Source organism: Vidua chalybeata, chromosome 5 (genome assembly GCF_026979565.1).
Source record: "Vidua chalybeata isolate OUT-0048 chromosome 5, bVidCha1 merged haplotype, whole genome shotgun sequence".
NCBI classification, from domain to species: domain Eukaryota; kingdom Metazoa; phylum Chordata; class Aves; order Passeriformes; family Viduidae; genus Vidua; species Vidua chalybeata.
In genome coordinates, this window is record NC_071534.1 from 62,435,065 (window position 1) to 62,456,418 (window position 21,354).

Here is a 21,354-nt window from a genome sequence, read left to right on the forward strand (position 1 = left end):
GTTCTTCCCCCAGTATTAAGGGAGGTTTCTGTCTTCCTTCATACCCAGCAAGCAGCAATTGCTATTAAAAAAGGCCAACTAATACCTTTAAGAAGCAAATATTAACAATAAATAACAGGTCTTGAAAGTGTTCCACACAATTCAACAGTGAGGCTATGTAGGATTCTCTGAGAGCTGTCTCTGTTGTACATACTCCTCCTCCCCCGTACATTTGGGCACAGACCCCTTTCTTAGACCTAAGAAAGAGCCTGAGGTGTCAGAGATGATCTAGAATTCTATATAGTTCTGTTTTTTCCCCCTTGAAACATCAGTAGCTGTACTTCAGTGCCAGAACTGAAATGAAGCATGAAGATACGTATCTGGTGTCAAAATCAAGGCTTTATCTCAGTTTCTAGAGAAAATGGAGGAGAGTATTAGCCAAAGAGATAAAATTTATTCTTTTTAATGACACAGATGCTGATCTCCAGCTCTCCTGGAAATAAAATGAAACTTAGTATCTAAAGCTCTTCACCAACCTTTCATTTCCCCTTTGTTTTTTTTTTTTTTGGTTTTTTTTTTGTTTTTTTTTTGTTTTTGTTTTTAGTTTTTGTTTGTTTGTTTGTTTGTTTTTGTTTTGTTGTTTGGTTTTTTGTGTTTTTTTTTTTTTTTTTTTTTTTTTTTTTTTTTTTTTCAAGACATATAGGACTGGAAATTTGATTTTTTGATAAAGTAAATTTTCATACAAGAATTAGTATACATTATTAGTACCAGGGTACTAATAAAGCAATATCTGCAGTTATTCTCCTCCTATGATACACTTCAGTTCTACTTTCCTCCATGTAATAAATATTTTCATAGGATGTTTGAGTTTGAGCAGAAAAGGACAAAAAACTTTTCCCCCTTATGCTGCTCTATGCCCAAGACATTATCCTCAGTGGTCTTCCTTCCATCCTGAGCCATAACTGTGCCCGTGAGGAGAACATGGGAGAACATAAAAGAACTGGAGTTTCAGAACACAATTCTGCATCCACTAATAGCTGAAAGTGGGCCATGCAGGAGCTGTTTGGGGGAATTCCTTCTGCCTGCTTCAATCACATCTAAGCAGACAGTAAGCATCTTCAGTAACTGACCTCTGAGTGGAGTAAATGTAGAACAATTCATTGAGGTGACAGAAAAGTGACTTGTATTTACCCTGAGCCAAAAGCACTGTCCAACAGCATGTAGACTGGTGCACTTGGAAAGATTACTGTCTTTATTCCTTTTCTTCATCAGTGTAACTGGTGAAGCCATAAATGAAAATAGGTTTAAATCTGTCCAGATAATCCTTCCTGGTTTACAGGTTATTTACATCACACCTGGATGATATACTATAAGTATCTCTAGAGACTGCTGTATTTTAATGGGTAATTTGTTCCAGACCTTTTCTCTTATTTTCAACTTATCTGACTATATAAAAAAAAAAAAAAAACCCTTCAGCTGCTACTTTTAGTGACTGTTCACAGAGCTAATTAACATCAGTATATCAGAAATATGGTGGACTACATTACTCTTCTGAAAGCCCACTCAAGTGAGTTCAATCTGGATGGGTTGCTTTTTGGTTAAAAAAAAAAGCACTTTATTACTGTCTGAAAACTCTCAAGAAGATGTTCTCAGAAGGAATTATTTCAAAGAAGAAGACGATTGTTCGTAAGACTGTGGTTAGTCTGAAAAGTCCTTTTGCAAAACAATCAGAAATTAATGAAAAAAAAGAAATTACCTCCTGACAGTAAAATTATTATTGTTTGTACCCATGAGTTCTATAAATGTTTCATTCCAAAGGAACAAAACTGTTTCTGTGACTTATTCTAGAATACACAGTAAGTGCATGGCAAAACTCAGAAACAGATTATCTTCAGTCCCACTCTGCTAATACAAAATATTTATTGTGGCAGAACAATGGGATAGACTGCTATTATTCATGAAACAGATCATCCAAGCCAAGGGAAAAAACAGATTATACCACATAAGCTCCAAAACTGCAGATTCTCCATATTTTGCTGAATAATCAGGCTTTCTAAAATCTACCAGTACCCATATCTCTTAGAATAAAAATAATGCTTTATTTGGTGAAATGCTTTAAAATATAAAAAGATACTTTCAGTGGAAGGTCTTAATCATTCTGGTTTTGTTGATTCTTGCAGTCTTTTTCTGGAAGTTAGACTTTATTCAAAACAATATATAAATGGATTTAATCCAAAATAAAACTAAAATGAAACTGTAGTCCAGTTTGAGATGAACAGAGACCCCCTCCTGTGTGGCCTAACCCCTTCCTACCCCGTCCCTCCCACAATACTTTCAGAAGTGTGTATTATAGATGACCCTTTGTAGCTGGATGAATTTGGCCCTGTAGGACAAACCCTAACAGGGATGAAATTTGTCTTGCTATTTCTGACTCAGCTTTTGGCACTGTGAATCAGTGCCTAAATTAAAAAAGGAAAAAAAAAAAAGAAAACAAGTCTATTAAAGAAATCCATGTTCATAAAATGCTGAGCAGAATGATTAAATCCTTTCCCAGGGTGAATAAACAGATGTAGTGGTCAAACAGTTCAGTCAAACAAATTGGATACTTAAATGTGATTATTACGGAAGGTCACCTACAGCTTTAAAGCTGTTCAATATTGCAAAAAGGAGGATATTGTTATTTGACAATATTGGAAGTTTATATTCATCAATTGTGTTAAGAGATCTAACAAAAATTTATGACTTTAAATCATTATTTACTATGTGATTACTTTAAGGTATTTAAGCTGACTGCAGCTGTATATTAATATATACAGAAATATTCAGAGGTTATTTATTTACTGTCAATGAACTAGTGTAGATAGGAAGGAACTTTTGATCAATTAAAGCAGAAGCAGAATTAGTACACCAGTCAGGCATGGGATGTAACCAGAACTATACAAAACAGCCTCTTCTCTCCATCCTGCATCTCCATTGTGTCAGTAGCCAGCCTACACCAGGGGCCAGGAGCCCAAGCATCTAAAACTGGTGAACTCCATAAATTTCAGTTGAGCTAATGCTAGTTTTGCTTAGCTGGTTCCAGAATGTGTGTAATTTTCAAATTATGAACACATGGTCTTGCTTGGGGGTAGGAGAGGTTACCTCTCTGGACGAAATTTGTGCTTGTGTGGTCTCTGAAGATCCCAGCGCTGACACTCCTTGCCTGTCTCGGTATGATCCATTGGCCCTCTATAACTCTCTCCATTGCAGGTCATGCATTCAACTGGGAAAAAAAAAATTAGACACTAGTCATTTATTACACCAATGACTTATACCACAAAAAAAAACCCAAAAACACGAAACCAAAATAAAACCAAACCAAACCCCAAAAAATCCAAAACTAAAACCAAAACCAAAACCAAAACCAAAGAAATCAACATAAAAAACCCCAAACGTGTCCCTGCTCTAATACAATGATACCAACCTAAAGAGGTGTTAAACAATGATATCTTTCTGTTGGGTTGGTATGTGTAATGCTCTTTGGAATATAATTGTATCTGTTAGCGCTAATCCAGGTGCTTAAATTTTATATCATTTTATAGGACACTTACAGTTTTGAAGCAGGTAGAGGGGAGCTACCAGAGGCATTCATGTTCCTATCAGTCTTTTACTAATCTTACTTATGGTTAGTAAGAGAGAGAGACCCATCAATCTAAGTTGCAGTTCACATAAATCACTCTAAGTCACAGTTTAATTACAGGACAAGTTTAAGTGCAGAACATTGGCAAAATCCCAATTTCAGTGCAGTACAGTATGTTTCTTTAAATACCCAGCACTTCCAGCTATGTATGATACTGTATCTTTTTGATGATAATGGTTTTTAGCAGCTTAAACTAAGATACATTTTCAGTCCTGGTTTGGGAAAGTGGGTAGGGGGCATGGAGGAAGAGTGGTCAAAAGTTATCAAAGGAATTTGAAATCATTGTTGAACAGAATTTAGAATGAAAGGTCTGAAAATATAAAACAAATTCACCAGAATTAACTGTAGACAAACTTCTCAAGCAATCCCTAATTACAGTAACTGTAAGGAAGGATCATTTAGAAAATACTATTTTAAGGAATTACAGACATTACAAAACATCAGCTACCAAAGTCTTCATCCTAAAGTGAGCTCCAGGTCAAATATCCCATTTGCAGTTCACATAAGTTTATCTTTAAATGATAAATTTTAACAAATTCTCAAGCTCTGTGTAAATTATTCTATTCCTCCTTCTCTTCCTCTCTCCCTTCCAGTTTCCCTCCCTCCCTCCCTCCCTCCCTCCCTCCCTCTTCTCTTCCTTTCCTAAGGACAGCATAGCTATTGCATGTGACACATTAGCAGGAAAATTAAAAGCATCCTATCTTGAAGTCTTAAATAAGTTGATTGACTGGAACTGAATTGACTGATTAGCAAGATATAAGAGCTTAATTTGGAGGTTAACAGAACTTAAAAGTCAACAAATGCAATGGTGCATATAAAGTGTCTTTCAAATTCTGTGACTTGAAAGTCAAATGGGGTTGGATTTGCAGAGTTATGCTTATTTACAGTATTTATTCAAAAAGCAAAATGCCTGCTTATCTTAAGCTTTCATCTTGTAATCCAGTATCTATATTTTCATCAAAAAGAAGACGAAAAGCTGATTTTACCATGGAATGGCACTAGATGATTTTATCACATAGTAATACTGAAATTGTAATGGATTCACTATGGACTAGACAAGCAAAAAAAAAAAAAGGACCACATTTGTGTGATCAGCATAACTTCATTGTTCAAGCTCCTCCATAACCTGAAAAAAGCTGCTGAGCCTGAAACCTTCCAGCATACTGGAATGTCACAAGATCTCCTCTTCCTCTAACAACTTCTTTTCTTGCTATATGAGTTACTCTCACTGAGAAATCACCTATTCTTTCTCTAAAGGCCATGAGCAGGTGATTACTGGGAGCTCTGTGCAGTTGCTGTCAGCAGAGCAGAGGCAGCTTTCTGCAGGAGCTGTGCTGGGTTACCTTCTGAGCAGAGGGGGATGTCACAGACTTCGTGGCGCGTCTCTGGACTGGTGGTGAAACACCACGGGCCTCCCTCTTCCCCTCGGGGGTTTCGGCAATAGTTTTCCCTCAGGTCTTTTCCCCGATAGCTCGAAGGCAAAAAGCTAGTTTTAAAATGACAATCATTACAGTATAAGAGCATGCAAAGGTTGGGGTTAATCATACTATTTTTACAAACAGTTAGAAACAATCACATTTCTGCTTCCTTCTCCCTCCACCCTCTCTAAGCAAATGCACACACCCAAATATCTGTCCGTACACAAATACACATCTTCAGTTGGGATTACTCAACCTAAATGGCCTAAATCTGGGACAATTTGTCTAGCTCATAGCGTGCTTGAGAGAGTCTTACTCCCATCCCTCAGCTGTCCAGAGACAACTATCTAGGGCAGAGCCAGAGGCAGTCACACACTCCCTGCCAGCCTGCACTGTATTCTCCTTCAGGAGCTCTGGGTGCACAGGGGTTGATTGGGTCTGTAGCCAGGTGAGGCCTGTCTTTCCTGTGCATGTGGGCACATACAACAGGTCCAGCTGGGCTCAGAGCTCACCTACTATGTGAAACCCACAGGCAGAGAAACCTCTTTGCATCCCTGGTTAGGCAGCAGCAAGAACTGATCAGCAGCAGCATGCGAGTGTAACCAACTCTGTGCTACACCTTGCAGAGAGGTTTTCACTGCCTGAAACCAGGGACTGCTTTGTATTTCAGCACAAGAGATTTCCCCAGATGCCATTTTAGCTGTTCTTAGCTAAAGAATGTTCATGTTCACTTAGCATGTTCCTTCATGTTCTTCCACAAGACCCACTGTTGTCATCTTAGGGTCTACTGCTTACAAACCCACTGATAATGGCATTGTATATGTTCAGACATTTAACAGCACCCCAGCTGACTTAACATGTCCAGGGTCAAGGTGTTTTCTTCTCAGGTATCTGTAAAAGTATGTCTTTAGCCATGTCAGACAGGGTGACACACACACACTTTATATACTAGAGCTATATAAATATTTACACATAAAAGCAATGCTAGCTTATTTACCTCACAAAATAAGGAACAGCTAACCCAATTGTAAGGAACCCAGTTCCAGAGCTGGTCTGTTCAATGCCACCTCAACACCTCATGACCACATTCAGGCTGCACATTGCAGACAAATCCAGAGCATTTCTCTAACAGTTACATTGCAGCAAAAACAGTAGCTAAATCTCTGGAGGCTCCAACAGGTACAGAAGCAACATTCTTGAGAGAGGATGAGTTGTAGTAAAGATCTACCCAGAAATGGAAGAAAGGGCCACTCCTAAAACTGATGATTTAGTTCATCTCCATTAGGTAAGGAAAGAAAGAAAAAAAAAAGCCAAAAACTGAAGCCAGTAAGAGTAATGGTAAAAACAGATTCAACCACACAAAAGGTGTGGAAACTAGCCAAAAGTCTATGAAGCACTGGTCTGCTCTTTGACCATTTCTCTTTGAGACCTTTTTACTTCAGACTTTTTAATTTGAAACTCTATAAGAGTCTTAAAAACTGTACTAGGATGGAGATGACAATAATAGAAAGCAGGGTTTTGCTGGGAATCTGTGTTCTGATGGAATACAAATAAATAAAAATATGACTTGCTAGACTGAAGCAAAAGTTTAAAGTTTCAAGATGTTTCAATTCTTCCTAGAAGTATAATTAAAAATCATTAAAATACATTTCTCCCTTAAATATGAAAAAGGCATTTATTTTCCAATGGCACATTGTGATAATCAGCTGTTGAGAAAAACTGACCTACAAAGCTAAGCCTTTTGTACTAATAAGTTCCAAACACACCACTACTGTCTGTTTCTTCCCACCTCCCTCATGTCTCTGATGATGAAATCATATTTTCTGATGTTGAAAAACAAAATTAGCATGCAGCCACCTCATTTATCCGGTGACCTTTTAAAAATTAAACTTATTGCACAAGGCAGGAGAAAAGTCACTCTCATAAAATTCATCATAGAAGAGTGGCTGTCCAAATGCATTGGATAAAACTGTGTATGCTGTGTATTAAAATGCAATTTAGTGATAATGTGTGCTATCCAGACACTTTCCTTTCTCTAATTATAAAAGTCACGTGTATATTATGTAGAATAAATGTTCATTTTTGCTTAGGTTATAATGATTTAGAATTCTTTCACTTCTGAAAGATGAAGATATCTAATTCAAGGTGTTGAGTCTCAAGAAGTCATTGCTCTGGGATCTGGTGGTATTTATGGTATGCTCCCAGTTAAGAACAGGTCTGATCCCAAACTGAAGGGCAGACACTGCTGTCTATACTGTAAGAGCCAAGTCCAGTAAGTCCAAGCCTGAGGCTCAGCTTTGTAACACATCATAAGAGGACAGAACTCAACTATCCTTTGCCTTTTAATGTTGTTCCAAGATATCCTCTTGCACACTGGATTGATTTGGTCAGGACAGGACTGAGCAGTGCACAGCCCAGCTCCTCACCAGTGATCTCCAGTTTGAAACAAATTGCTGACCCTGGGAGTCTGTGGCAAAAGGCAGCAATGTGGATAGCAAGCTTATGGGTGAAAGGACATTTTGGTTTTGTCTCTTAAAGTTTTATTATCTACATGGTTAAAGCCAGTGCAAAAATGTTTAAAGAGAAGTGGTTAAAGAGTAAACCAGTACTTCGTAGTGCTTTTACTGGTTTCTGGGAACATTTGTTTGGGATGAATCTGTTTTTACCATTACGCTTACTGGCTTCAGATTTTGGCTTTCTTCTCTTTTTCCTTAGCCAATAGAGTTCAACTAGATTTCCTCTCAAGGTGCAGGTTTGGCCTCAGTTTCTCACAGTACCAGATCCTACTCTGAAAAGATAAGTCCTGTGCATGCTCCCTCAGTCTTTATCTTGTATAATCTGAAGCGAAGGATTTCAAAAGCCCTTTCCATGGATTTGTTGCCAGGCCTAAGTGCTCCATATAGTTTAACATATTTCATAAATAACAGAGAATTGACAGTAACTATGTAAAATATACTAACAATACTATACACTAAACAAATAGGTGGTCTACTATCCCCTGCTTCCTAAAAATGTGGTTGTCAAAATTGCTCATTCCTTGGGAGTCAATTAGAAAACATTGACGAACTTTCAGACCCTGGGTTGAAATAATGCAGATGTTTTGTTTCTGCCAGTAGCTAAGAGATCAAAAGGATATAAACAGCTGAAAAGATCCCCCAACACAGGAAAGAAAGAGATACAGACACACAGGCTGGCATTAGGAGAGAACTTTTTGCAGAAAGTCCAAGATAAGAATTTTCTTGGATCTGGAGAATGGCATCTCTTGGAGAAAGGCAAGAACATACCTAAGAGATTTTGTTGTCTAAGGTTAGTTTTCCCATAAATTCTTATGCTTTATGGAAGCTGTCTGAGCACTATTCCCATTGTCTCTGCTCCTGAACTCTTACCTGTGCTCATGGGGGATCATTGAATTCCAGGCCTGACACTGGATACCACTTTTTGTAACAGATATTGTTCCTTTATAGTCTGCTCCTTTTCCAATGATACAATTTCTGACATAATCTATTGAAATAAAAGAGAGGAAAATGAGATATTTGGTTAATGTATGAAAAATTAAAGCTCATCTTCTGCTTTCACATAAAATATTACATTTATTACCATTTACCTACTTAATTCTTCAAAATACTGTTTATTTGTTGACATACATGCCTGTCTTTTCTTTTTTTCCAAATATTGATCACTATCTGACCCCAAAAAAATCCTGCAAATGTTTCCAATGTATCTGATCAAAAAAAACTCAATGTCTGAAAACATATGTATCCTACTCATTAACGAGGTACATGAGAGCAATATTAAGTAATAAATGGTAACTCATACAACTGAGCTGCTCAGTAGTAAACTGAAGTACAAAACTGAAATTAGTATGTATGACAGTAGGCAAATATGTAGATTGGAAAACTGACCAACAGCAAGTATGTAGACAAATTTGCATGACAGCAAACTTAGGATATGTGTAAATAAAACTGTAGGATGCAGCTTTCAAAATGCATAAAAACATCCATACCCAGGATGTTTCTACACCCAAAAAAATCACTGACTGACCTCAGGGTTCTTTTTTTTTTCCTCCCTAGCTGGGAAAACAAAATCAGTAAATAAATCAGTTACCCTTCTTTTCATACAGATCAAACGCATGGTCTTGCTTCTTTCTCACACCATTTGTCAAGCTGTTGAAGGATAACCAATGGCACCGTTTTGTAACTCTGTCATAAGCAAAGGCCCTGCAAAGAAAATCTGGATGAGAAAAAAAATCTCTGTGTGGTTTATAATAATGACACATGGCCTGCCAAGGAGCATGCAATGACATCAGATTTATTTTTACTGGGAAAGTCAGAGAAACAGTCCAAATTACTATTTAAACCCACAACTGTGCTGACAAGAGCAAAGAAACAAAGAAATTAAATTGATGTGGTCATTACATTAAATACCAGTTTGGTTGTTCACACTAATCTAAGAGTTCCCTTGTCATTAAAGATCTTTATTTTAAAACTTAGATAAATGTGACTGAGACAGCATTTGTGTCCTCAGTTATGCTGCTCTCTCAGGAAAAAAAACCATGAAGACTAAAACATCATCTTTTCTATCCTTACAATATGCCTCTGAAATAGTTAAGTATCTCACACTGATGGATTCAGAAAAATTCAGGTACAAGGAATTTGTTTCTTGCCTAGAACAACAGAGCTGTTTAAAAACAAGATTAGTTTTAGTTTTATCAATAACATAAACTGTGATCGTGTACCTAGAATTTTTCCTTGCTCACTTTTCTTTTATTTTTCTCATATTTTTAACTGCTAGGAGTGAATACAATTCATGCTGAATTGACTAGATATGGGGGAGGGCAAGAAAGACAAACAAAACCACAGAGTAAAAACACCTTTCAATACTTGAAATGAAAAGTGCAGACCTTTTTCTCCTATAACAGTTCTGAAAGGATAGTCTTTAAGTATAGTAAAATCACATCTGACCACCTTGGAGGGGGCAACAGTTATCCAATAAGGAAATTACAAAAAAAAAAAAAAAAAAAAAAAAAAAAGGCAAAAAAACTCCATTGTTTTTTTTCCTTACTTTTTTTTATTTGAACCAAATAACAAATAACTGACATTATTTCCTCTACCTTACCACAAAATCTTCATTTTTGTCACTCATCCCATACCTTCTGAGATATTGTATTCTGATCTGAGAAGGCATGGCATTTTAACACTACTTGGTAATAATCAAGAGTCACACAGATTTCTTACACTTCATCCATACTTTAGCTATGCCATATTCTTCAGCACTGCGTCCTTCACAAAAAGTTCCTTGATCTTATTTAATTCACCATACAAGCTTTCTGTGTGAGATCTTGCTGGCTTCAGTTAAAAATGCTGCAAGATTCTATCCAATCTCCCCAGTCTTCTCTCTTTCAAACATCTTCTTCATTATCGTTTCCATCACCAAACAGATTTTTCATCCAACTGCTCTCTACTCTGTTGACTCCAAGTGTTTCCAACCTGCTAACCTTCATCCCTCTGCCCTTGTGCAGCCTTCTGTTCTCTTCTGGCTGATTCTCAAATTTGAGCATATCCAAGTGCCTCTAACTCCATCACTCACAAAAATATCCTTGACCTTTCCTGCCTTTCCAATTACATTCTGGTTTCCGCTCCTCCCTCCTAAAGTGGGAATGCAGAATGCACTGTTTACAAACTATTCTTTCAGTTTTTGCCTTTCAGTTGCCTTTTGGTTTCTTTCCAGTTTGGCTTCAACCAGTTCTGCACATAAAAGTTTGTAACAATCTTTTCTTGGACCCAAATCTGGAGGGTTTTTATACCTCCAAAGTCAACATACTTGAGCAAATTCTTGGACTTTCTTCTACTGATACTGCTGATCACAACAATTTTTTTGGTTTCTTTTTGCACTGAGATAGTCTGTAGATTTTCTTACAGGTACTGAAATTCTGTTGTCTATACCAAAATCCCTTCCTGGGTAAATGCAGACACTCCAAGCAGATAACAAAGGACAAGACTGTGACAACTTTGCAGCTAAGGAAGGGACACACCTGCAAAAGTCACCTGTATAGTAAATAAAAGAGTAACTGAGTTGTTTTTTTTTTTTTTTTTCATCCATAGGAATTGTTTTGGGAAATCTCCAAGGATGACTGTAGGAAAAAGAGGGAGTAATGGACTGCTGAGGGTGGTGAAACAAAGGAATAGAACAGTTCAGCAGCAGCAGCAGCTTGATAAAAGTGATAGGGGAGGCAGAAAAAGAGGCACAGACATTTATGAAGTCAGAAACACAGTGTAAGTGAATCTCAGGAGTTCTTTGATGGACAGCATTTGTGGAATAATGTTACGAAAAAGAAACAAGTCTAGATAAAGATCTTGTAACTCAGCTGGAAATGAACAAGATCTGTGCAAGCATGACAGCAAAGGGAATAGAGGAAATATCAGTTCTGAAAAGTTACATATATTAGCTTCAACAAAAAATTGTTAGAGTTAAAACCATCAAGAATTAATGATTAAACAATAAAATACTCAAAATTTACTTTCATGTGACACAGAACTTATAATGAAGAAATAGAAAGTTTTCTTAATTTACCCCTCCCTCCAGAAAATAAGGAGTACCTGAACCTTTACAAGCTTGCAGTGCCTGAAGTCTGCTACTTTTACCACTTTCTGGCAAAAAAAGAAACCTGACACAGTTCCTGCTTGTGTATCTCAGTGCACAGGCGCAGATGTTGTTGCTCCCAGTACTATTGTTACAATTATGTTACAAAGTAATTCAATTTTTAATTCTTACATAAAACTTACATACAGAAAATAAAACATCAGTGCTGTGACCCAAGTGATGGAGAACTGCTGCATGGATATGGAGTATAAGAATAAAGCCATGAAAATGTCAGTAAACATAGGAAATTTTAAGTCTCATATTTCAAGCATTTAAAATGTCATTTTGTGTTACTTCTTATTTTAGAATGCTCCCACAGCAGGCAGGAAGCTAATTGGTTTTCATTTAAGTTGGCAACAAATTTCACCTTGTAGCAACCATGTGCTGGTATGAAGTTAAAGACTGGGATCCTAGGAATAAAAGGGAAACATTAGTAAACACTGGATCCTTTAAAAGGGAACACACGTAAAATGTGTGTTTACAGTAGCATCAAAGAACAGTTCACACTACAAAAGGATCCATATGGGGCCAAAAGGGAAACCACAAGAATATTCCAAGACCCCTGTAAAGAAAATCCCACGTACTCTGTGCATAGTGGTAACACAGGCAAGATCTCTTCACCTACACCTCTACTGCTAAAGCAGGTTTTTAGCACCTTCCCTGCTAAAAGCCCACCAGGGAAAACAGAAATTCAGAGAGTAAGTCATCAGGATCTGTAATTCTGCTCCAGATTCAGTGCAACGTAATTGCATGACAGATTGCCATTCTGTTATCTGTGAGCAGGGCTTTTCCAAGCTGTACTCTCAAAAGTCTCTCATGTCTCCTTTGTGTTGTTGTATCGATTCATTAAAGGAGAAATTACCCCCTAATATATCCATCAGACACTGCCTCAAAAAAAAAAAAAAAAATCTACAAAACATGAAAACATTTTAAAAATTCTAAGATTCTAGATTTATTTTATTGTAAAACAGAATAGACACATATAATAACTTGCTTTTTATTTTCAGAACACAAAAGATAACATCCAGAGAAACTACAAGTGGCTTGAGAAAGTTTCCCTAAACAATGCTAGAATATAGAATTGTTTGCAATACTCCTTGCTGCCGCTCATCAGAACTCAAGTATATCTTCTGTATTGAATACAACCTGATCCTTTTGGCAATGACATCAATGGAAGCCCTGCCAATAGGGAAAGGTGTGGCTTGTACCAGGTGAAAAATATTAGTGCCTGGAAAATATTTTCTATCTGAAAAAGTTAACTCTGCTCATTATTTACACGTATAAATAGTCAGAGTGCAGAACAATACAAATGAGAACTTGCAACAATGGAATTAAAGGCTTAAGGAAGAATTTAATCACAGTTGAGAATCTTCTCTGTCAAGGAAGAATTTTTGTTGTCACATTTCATCCAGCTTCCATTTGTACCAATTGTCAAAACTGTTTTATGCTTCAAGTTCAGGCTCACATTTAGCCCCTTACTCACCAATACAGAAGTCATGCACTCCCTCCAAGATCTGCAATGTCTTTCATTGATTGCTAATGGTCTAGACTAAGAGAGGCCAGGGGAATCATGTAAGTCTAATATGTCAGAAAAATGATAGTGATTTGTTCCAAAAAATAGTTGAGAGTATGTTCAAGGCAGACAAGTGATCAGCTGCATGATCCCCCATCTCTGTTTCTAAGAGACAGCAGATGCTGAAGGATATCTATCCACAGCCCAGGTTTGATTCCATTGTACCAGATTCGCAGTACTTGCCAGTGAACTTCAGCAGGGCATGTATCTGTGCTCCATGTGTGAGGGTCTCATTGATTTCAGCAGGAGTAATGAGCAAAGAATGAAGACAGAATATGGTCTGAAGTGGTGCTGAAACACTGCAGCTGTGATGTGTGACAATAACAATTTTATAAAAGACATAAAAATCTCAGAAATATTCACCTAATGCTATAATGCAGCCCAAGTCATCAGCATCTTGACTACATTTCTTCAGCTGTGTTATGGAAAAGATTACAGATTGGACAAGCTAACAAGACAGACAACTCAGATAAAGCCTCAGAAAAGACTGACACTCTCTGGACAGGTAGAGCAAGGTCACTGAAATCAAAAATCACAATCTTTAGGTTGTTCTTGGTACAAGTTACCATTGATGACAATTGCAGGGAGATCTTTGATCAAAGGCTGTTATTGTGTTTCCTTAGGAAAAAAAAAAAAAAAACAAACAAAAGAGATACATAACTTACTTGCAAGTGAAGGAAAGGCCCTTGTTCCTGCTGCATCTCTTTGCACATTGCTCTGTGGTATTTAACAGCTTCGTTTTTATTTCCAGTGTTTTGTTTACTTTAATGAGCATCAACTCTCCTGTTTTTTTGAAGTCATGAAGAGGACTTCTCTTTTTGCCTTTACCCTCTAAAAGAAGAAGTGAAGAAGAAGAAGAAAAAAAAAAAAACACAACAAAATAAAATATTGTTAAGAAGAATGGTGAGATTAAGGATGGCATTAGATACAGACAACATTTTCTAGGAATTATAACATCTTCAGAACCTAAAGCATAGAGAATCTCACAAAAATAAGGTATAAGCATATACTGCAATTGAATTTATTATTTTAGACAATTACTTCCTTTTTTAAAGCCAAAATAATAGGAAGTATAGCAAAATCAGTTTCAAATAAAGACTCGCATAATGCTGTAAAAGGGTGAAAGGAAAATTTCTCACCCTTTGTAAATTTTTTTCAGAACCTGCAAAATATGCCCAATAATTATCTGAGATCTTGTAAATATTTCCATGAAAAGCTCAAGCAAAAAAGAGCATCACTTGCTGAATGCAAAAAGCAGTTCTTAAAACAATATATTTATCATAAATTGTGAAAAGAAATGGATTCTGAAATGGACACAAAATAATCATTTGTCCTCTCACTGAAGTCTCAGTATGAGTGTTGTGTCCATTTTAAGTGTGACTGAACAAGAGTTGTTAGCTCACAGAAAAGATTATAAGGTCAAACAGAGGCCATAGCATGGAAACAGTCTGCAGTGTTGCAAAGATCCCTGCAAAAATGAACACAATGATTTTGTTTCCATGTTTCTATTGAAAAGCCTAGACAAAGAGGTATCAAATGGAGGGAGGAAGATTGGCTAGAGATGTTTGGCTAAAATGCAAGTGGAAAGGTCTTTGATATCTGCAAGAAAATTCCAGAATTTTCCCAATATTTATTTATATTTTTACTTTTATTTATTTAACCAGTCTACCAGTGAAGGCTATTCCATTGTCTCTGAAGGCAGATGAGCACATCTGGAAAGTAACTGTCCCTATTCTGTCAGATGAGCAACATAGGGAGAATAAATTGCCCTGTGGATCTATTTCTCCTATTTCACTCAGTGATCCCAGATGATCTTTTTGGATTAGATGGCTTATCCACGTAAGGTTAGGTGAATAAATTCCTCCTTAGTTTACAGAGTAGATAATAGCATTTTCCGTAACTTCTTTCCATGTAACTGTATTCACAGCTGTCCTTTCATTTTTCTCTAAAGACTCTGCAACAATAATAGAACACAAATGCTCAGGTTCAATTTATTAAATTTATTAAATTTTCCAATAGATAAAACCTCAGCCTGAACCTCATGCGTGTGCAGAGTGCACTTAGGCCAGTAAGGTTTTGCTTGGTGCCCTCTGTAGAAGTTCAGAATAACTGTAAATTGCAATAGCTGAGGCTCTGGAGGAGTTACTGACAGCTCCACACACTGGGAACCCAAAGATGGCTCAGGGGTGTTCCTTTTGCAGAACTTCCATCCTGATCACTGGGTTCACATTTTCACGGGATTCAGCTAAATCACACCTCTCAGTGGTGAGTTATCCCTAAAACACCTAGAAATATAACAGACATCTACATTAGATTTCATCAATCTTCAGATCTAAAAAAAAGAAGAAAAACAAAGTAAAATTTCTCTGCTATAAGATCCCTATAAAATAATCTTCACCCCATCTTCCTTTCTTTCTTTTTGAACTGATGAAAGTAAACTATGCTACTCCCCAGCATCTAACTCACAATTTTAATCCCAATCACAAAAAAATTAAGGAAAAAAAAAAGAATTTATTTACCTTTAAATATAACTATTATTATTATTATATGAAGAAGCTTTTGATCAAAAAATCAAATGCTAATAATTTTGGTGCTGTGTTAGGGACCCATATCAGATCTCTTAAACATTTTCAGCCCTCTATTTGTGAAGTGCACGTGCACCCAAAATGAATCACTGCTTAGAGGAATGTTATGGTAATGTTCTCATCTTAAGGATCCGTATCCTGCTACTGGAAACAGTTGTGTCTACATTGAAGCTGCTTTATTTTTTGTTATACCTATGATAGAACCAAAGTGCTTCAAAAAGGATTGCATTTGCCCCTTATGTCAAACACAGAAAAACAAATCTTCCATAAAGCTTCTGTGGTGTATTTCTCAATCTATTATCTTCCAAGACATATTCGTTAGTTTTATGTTGTCTTAGTCAAGACTTTTATGTCAAGGGTGGTAAGAATCTGTAGAGAAATATCAAAGTGTTTTCTTTCAGTTCCTGATACTAACATTTCCCATCTACTGATAAGTGTCGTTATCTTAATTCCCAAGATAACAGCTTCTTAAACTCACCAGCCAGCATGCAAGAATATAATTTAAAAAATCAAGAAATTCTGTTCTGCCTGAAAAATATGATAGAGAGTTCTGCTTTTTCTTTTTGTCCTTCTTTTCCTAGCAGTTGTCCAAAGAGGATTATGGGTTTGATCTTGCATTTAGCAATTCATAACAGCCTGATTTAGTTTAGCTTTCAAACAACAACATTCTATGTCTTGCCTATAATCCAAGAGGCAAAGGGCCAAGTGCATCTGTGGTGTGACTGTTAGAAACATCAGAATAATGCAAAGCACTACTTGAACAATTCTCCCAACAAAATATATAAAAATAATATTCTTTTTTGTCAAATTAGGTGCCTTTATTAATAAAATGTTAACTCAAACAGTATCTTCTTAGCCATTCTCCACATTAAAGGTTAGTATGCAGTATGCAATACAACTAATTTGTGATTGCCATTCATTTCAATTTTTTAAACTTTGATTAATCAGGATTTCTGCTCATTTTGTGGGCCATGTCCTCTGATGTTTCCTGTAGTTTCATACCACATTACCAAGGAAGTCTGACATTCCACTTAAATATGAAAATATTAGCAGCTGATTCAAACACAAAGGAATCCAGTCAAATATGAACCAACATTTTTCTTCAACAGAAACAGCCACTAACTAAAAATATTTCTTCAGTCAACTTCAAAAAGTGAGTGTGATGCCTTTTTCTGTTTCTTAACATGAAGTTGAATAGAAAAGAGAAGACCTCAGTCAGTTCCCAGTGGAAATGGGAACTGACACATCTGCTCTAGTAGGGTGCAGCATTGGACAAGTGCTCCATAATCTCATATGGGATTTCCATTGTCTCCCTCCTGGTGTTCCCATTTTCGTGAAAGACTTTAAATATTTACTTAAGAAAAGAGGTACCTCACAGGGAAAGACATTTACCTTGCAGCTACAAGAACTCACCTTTCAGTTCCCTTACTACATTTTCAAATGAGGTTTCTGTACAATCTTCTCAGACAAGAATCATTGACTGAGACTGCTATAGGGCACCTGGAGGAAAATATTTCCAATAATACCTTTTCTTAGAGCAGTTCCAGTCCATGTAAAGTAATCTCAATAATTTGAGATAAAGAAAACTGACATTCTACAGCATTTTTGTAAGAAAACACACCAGCGAGTTCCAGTGTCTGTATTCTAGAACCTGCTTAACTTTAATTTTATTTATCTTTATACAAACCAGAACCAGTAATACAGAGAACTATGAGCAATGGAGGCCACAGTATGCAATAACATAGAAAGACACTTTCTTGATTAACAAGAGAAGCTGGTTTGAATTGTGTTTGTATTTTGATCTCTCTCTCCAGGTATTCTGTAATCACTGGGCTGATAGAAAAATGACAGCAGTATAGCTTCTTTTTTCCCTTCTGGCTTCGTGTCCCACACCAAAAAAAGGCTTTGGGCTCCCAAACCACCACATCAGTCAGTTCTGTAACCTGATTATGCTCCATATCTCAAATTAAAACTTATACATTGCAGAATACAATTGGGTTGATACTGAACTATATAAGAATACAGAAATTCAGTAGTTTCAGGTTTTTTAGAGTTCAAACACCTAAGCAACTCACATTTTACACCCTCAGGTCTTAGTCTGATCACAAAAAGTATTTGGCTTTGCATTATCAATTTAGTAGTAAAAAACCTAATACAGCAAATACAATACCATTTTTGTGGTAATCAAAATAGCATACAGGGTGTTATAGGGCCCAAAGATCACCTTTGCTCATTATAATGAGATCAAAATATTACTTGTATTATCTACAGCAAAATTTTACAAGGAGATTACTTGAATTTATCTGCTTCATTAGTAATCCCTTTCTCCTTCCTCCACCACTCCAGCTTTTTCTAATAAGGATGTACATTTTAGGCTGCAAAGCTATGGTCTTACAGAGCACAACTGGAGCATGCTGGCTGCCTCTCCTGGAAAAATCTCTACTTCTATGGACTTGTTATAGACTCTACAAATCTTTTATTAAATACCTGTTATGATGCACTCAGCATGTCAGCTTCCAGGGTTTCCAAATTTCACTCTAGTCTAGCAAAATTTGGTACTTTCTTAAAGAAACACATCTTTCAACTATGTGGGGACCTTTTATAATTTCCAGTTTTTAAAGAATATAAACATTCATCTAAAAGCATCACTGTTTTTTGTTTGTCAGATGTCAGAAGTAAACTAAATCTATGGGAAAATAAATGAAGAAAATGAAGATACCTGAATTCCTTAGACTAGCAGATGCTGTCAGAGAACTACAGGAATCAACTACAGTCCTTCCAAATGGAGAATGAAATACAAAATAGCATGACATGAGGAGAAATATTCAAAATAGGGAAATTGTCCACATGCTGTGCAGGAAGCACAGAGAAGCTGATGATTCAAAATATATTCCAGTGAAGAAAAATGGTCATATAAAGTGACACAATTATTTCAGAAATATAAAACAGATACAGGCGCTGTTGTTAGTATCAACTGGCATATTAGATCTCTGTTTAATATTTTGCATCATATTTGTAATGAAATTAAGCCACTTGACCTTGAGCAGTTAACAGATGGACTAATTAGAGATTGACTTATTTGTGTTATCATTGATAACCAGGTCAAAATGTAAAAATTAGATTAGCTATTAATTTAATTTTGCAAACAATCACCACTGCGAGATAAAGAAAACTAGATTTTCCCAATAAGCTAAAAAAATTATGAGAGAGGAATATCATGTGATTTGTAACTTGGGCACAGGGGGTGGGAAGTCAGAAATCTACCACAATATGTAAGATCTTTAATTAAAAAAAAATCCCCAACTTTAAACACACCTGAAATAAATGTAGGAAAGCACAGTTCAATTCAGTAAAAATATAAAACATTTTATCAGGGGACACCATACTTGACAAAAAATGCATGGTAACTTAGATTCATAAGTTTCTGAATGGGGAAAAAAAAGTGCAAAGCAAAAATCTGCAAAACAATGTATTATCATAGTGTCAGATATATCAAAGCAGAATGCTTATCTCAGTATAAACATTGACAATTTAATAAGAAAATTATTGAAATGTGTGAAAACACATTGAGGTGTTTAACTTGTCTAAAAAACGTGATAGAAGGGATAGTTTTAATTATATTCAATAAAGTATTTTCAAGACAATGCTCTTTAAAGGATGCGAAACATCAAGGGTAAACTGCATTCTGGTGTGTACCTCAGTATGATAGCATAAATATACTGGCTTCATCAAGAAAAAAAGAAAAAACAAACAAAACCAATCTTCACCAGATGGTGAAAGTAGATGTTACTAAATGCTTTTGGATACAACATGCTTAAGTCAACAGTGTGGTCACAGAAAAAAAAAGAAAGAATGCTAAAGATGAATGTTGATACTAACATCATTAATAGGGTCATCACAATATTGTTATCTGTGTGAACCATTAAAAAGCACTTTTTCAATAAATACATTAAACAATTTTGTCTCTTAAATCCTGTCGTAACAGAGTCATTCTGACAAAAAGAATTAGTGCTCAACACTTCTAACTTACTTTCATTTACTTTGACTTTTCCTTCTGCCTGTTTCAATATCAGAAATATCCAGATTCCTGGCTAGAATGCAAAATGTGAACACCTTTTCCAAATGACTTCTCATTTGTCGGGAAAAGAAAAAAAAAGGAAGAAAGGCAGACCAACAAAATGAGAAACTGGAACAATCTGAGTTGTGCCCAAGAAAACAACTTTGTAGATTGGATAGGCTTAAAATGCCAGATTAAGTTTAATGCAGTTATTTATGTAAGACAATAATTTGGCGTAAAAGAAGTTTACCAACCATACCCATAAAATCTACAGTCAGCTATATAGATGGAAAGTCACCAAAATAAAAGCAGCTGTCCAAGGAGGCATCTCTAGCTTGTCAAAACGAAACAGTTTCTCAGATGTACCTGGAGGATGATGTGAATATTTTAACTTCTGACATTTATTTTCTTGGCATAAGAGCCTTACGGGGAAAAAACCACACAATTTTTAGAAAGTAGTTTGAAAAACATGTAACTATCCATACGATATCTATATATAATAGATAATGTTTTCCTTATTTCTACATTGGCTCTCAGTCTAGTTGTTGAGCAGATTCAGGAAATGCAAAAAGATTTTTTTTTTTGGCTTTACATTACCACTCACACCCCACACCCACGCCCCCTTATTAACAACTGCAAAGACAGCCATGTAACTGGGAACCCAACTTCATGCTTATGCTAAGTCCTGCCTTTGGAACCCACTCCTATGGTCAGCATGAAAACTCAAGGAGCTAAGGATAATGCTAACAACTGATAGTATATTCTAAAATATATATTCTATAGTATATTCTAAAATTGGATGGTAGCTGCAAATGGACTTTTCCTTCCAAGAAAAGGTTATCTGCTCAGCAGGATGATGGGACCCAGTGGCAGAAACAAATGTGCTGCAATTTGTACTCTGACTTACTGTATCTAACCTCTGGCTAAATTACTGAGAGGATTTTCCCTTGTAAGATTTGTCTTCTTACACACTGTGCACAAGTATTAAATCCCCACCATTTTCCATGGCATTCCACAATCTTTACAAGCAGTTGGTGTCTCCTTCAAGGCACTCACCATGTTGTGCCCTTCCTTTGTGATGGTGTTCCAGCCAACTGGAATTACGGGCATGCAGCAAGGGGTAAGGAAAAAAGCACAAGTAGACAAGGCAAAGATTGGGCAAAACAAAGAATGACAGATGGCTGAGGGCAGCAAAACAGCCCCTGTGAGGAGCAATGAGAGCCTTGCTTCATGTTGTATACATAAAAATAGTGCTGCTGGCCAAGGCAGCGAGTCATAGGAAAAGCTGGAGCTGAGGGGGGACAGAGGGAGCAGCCAGTCCCCAGCTGGGCCAGCAACACTGAGGACTGCCAGGCATGGCTGGGCTCATCAGACAGCACATGGGTGGAGGCCCACAAGCCACTGAAAACTACAGCTAGATTTTG

At 36.6% G+C, this 21,354-nt stretch overlaps 1 protein-coding gene across 1 annotated transcript in view; it reads right to left on the reverse strand.

Annotated features, from left to right (window-relative positions):
• The window catches only part of HGF (hepatocyte growth factor), a 48,046-nt gene extending 27,006 nt beyond the window's left edge, over positions 1-21,040 (reverse strand). The window contains exons 1-7 of the mRNA XM_053943560.1: positions 20,987-21,040; positions 19,904-19,964; positions 13,954-14,119; positions 9,181-9,293; positions 8,463-8,577; positions 5,002-5,144; positions 3,121-3,241 (exon numbers count right to left, since the gene is read on the reverse strand). Coding sequence (XP_053799535.1) covers positions 3,121-3,241; positions 5,002-5,144; positions 8,463-8,577; positions 9,181-9,293; positions 13,954-14,119; positions 19,904-19,964; positions 20,987-21,040 — 773 coding nt within the window. The remainder of the gene's footprint in view (positions 1-3,120; positions 3,242-5,001; positions 5,145-8,462; positions 8,578-9,180; positions 9,294-13,953; positions 14,120-19,903; positions 19,965-20,986) is intronic.
• Positions 21,041-21,354: the final 314 nt, after the last annotated feature.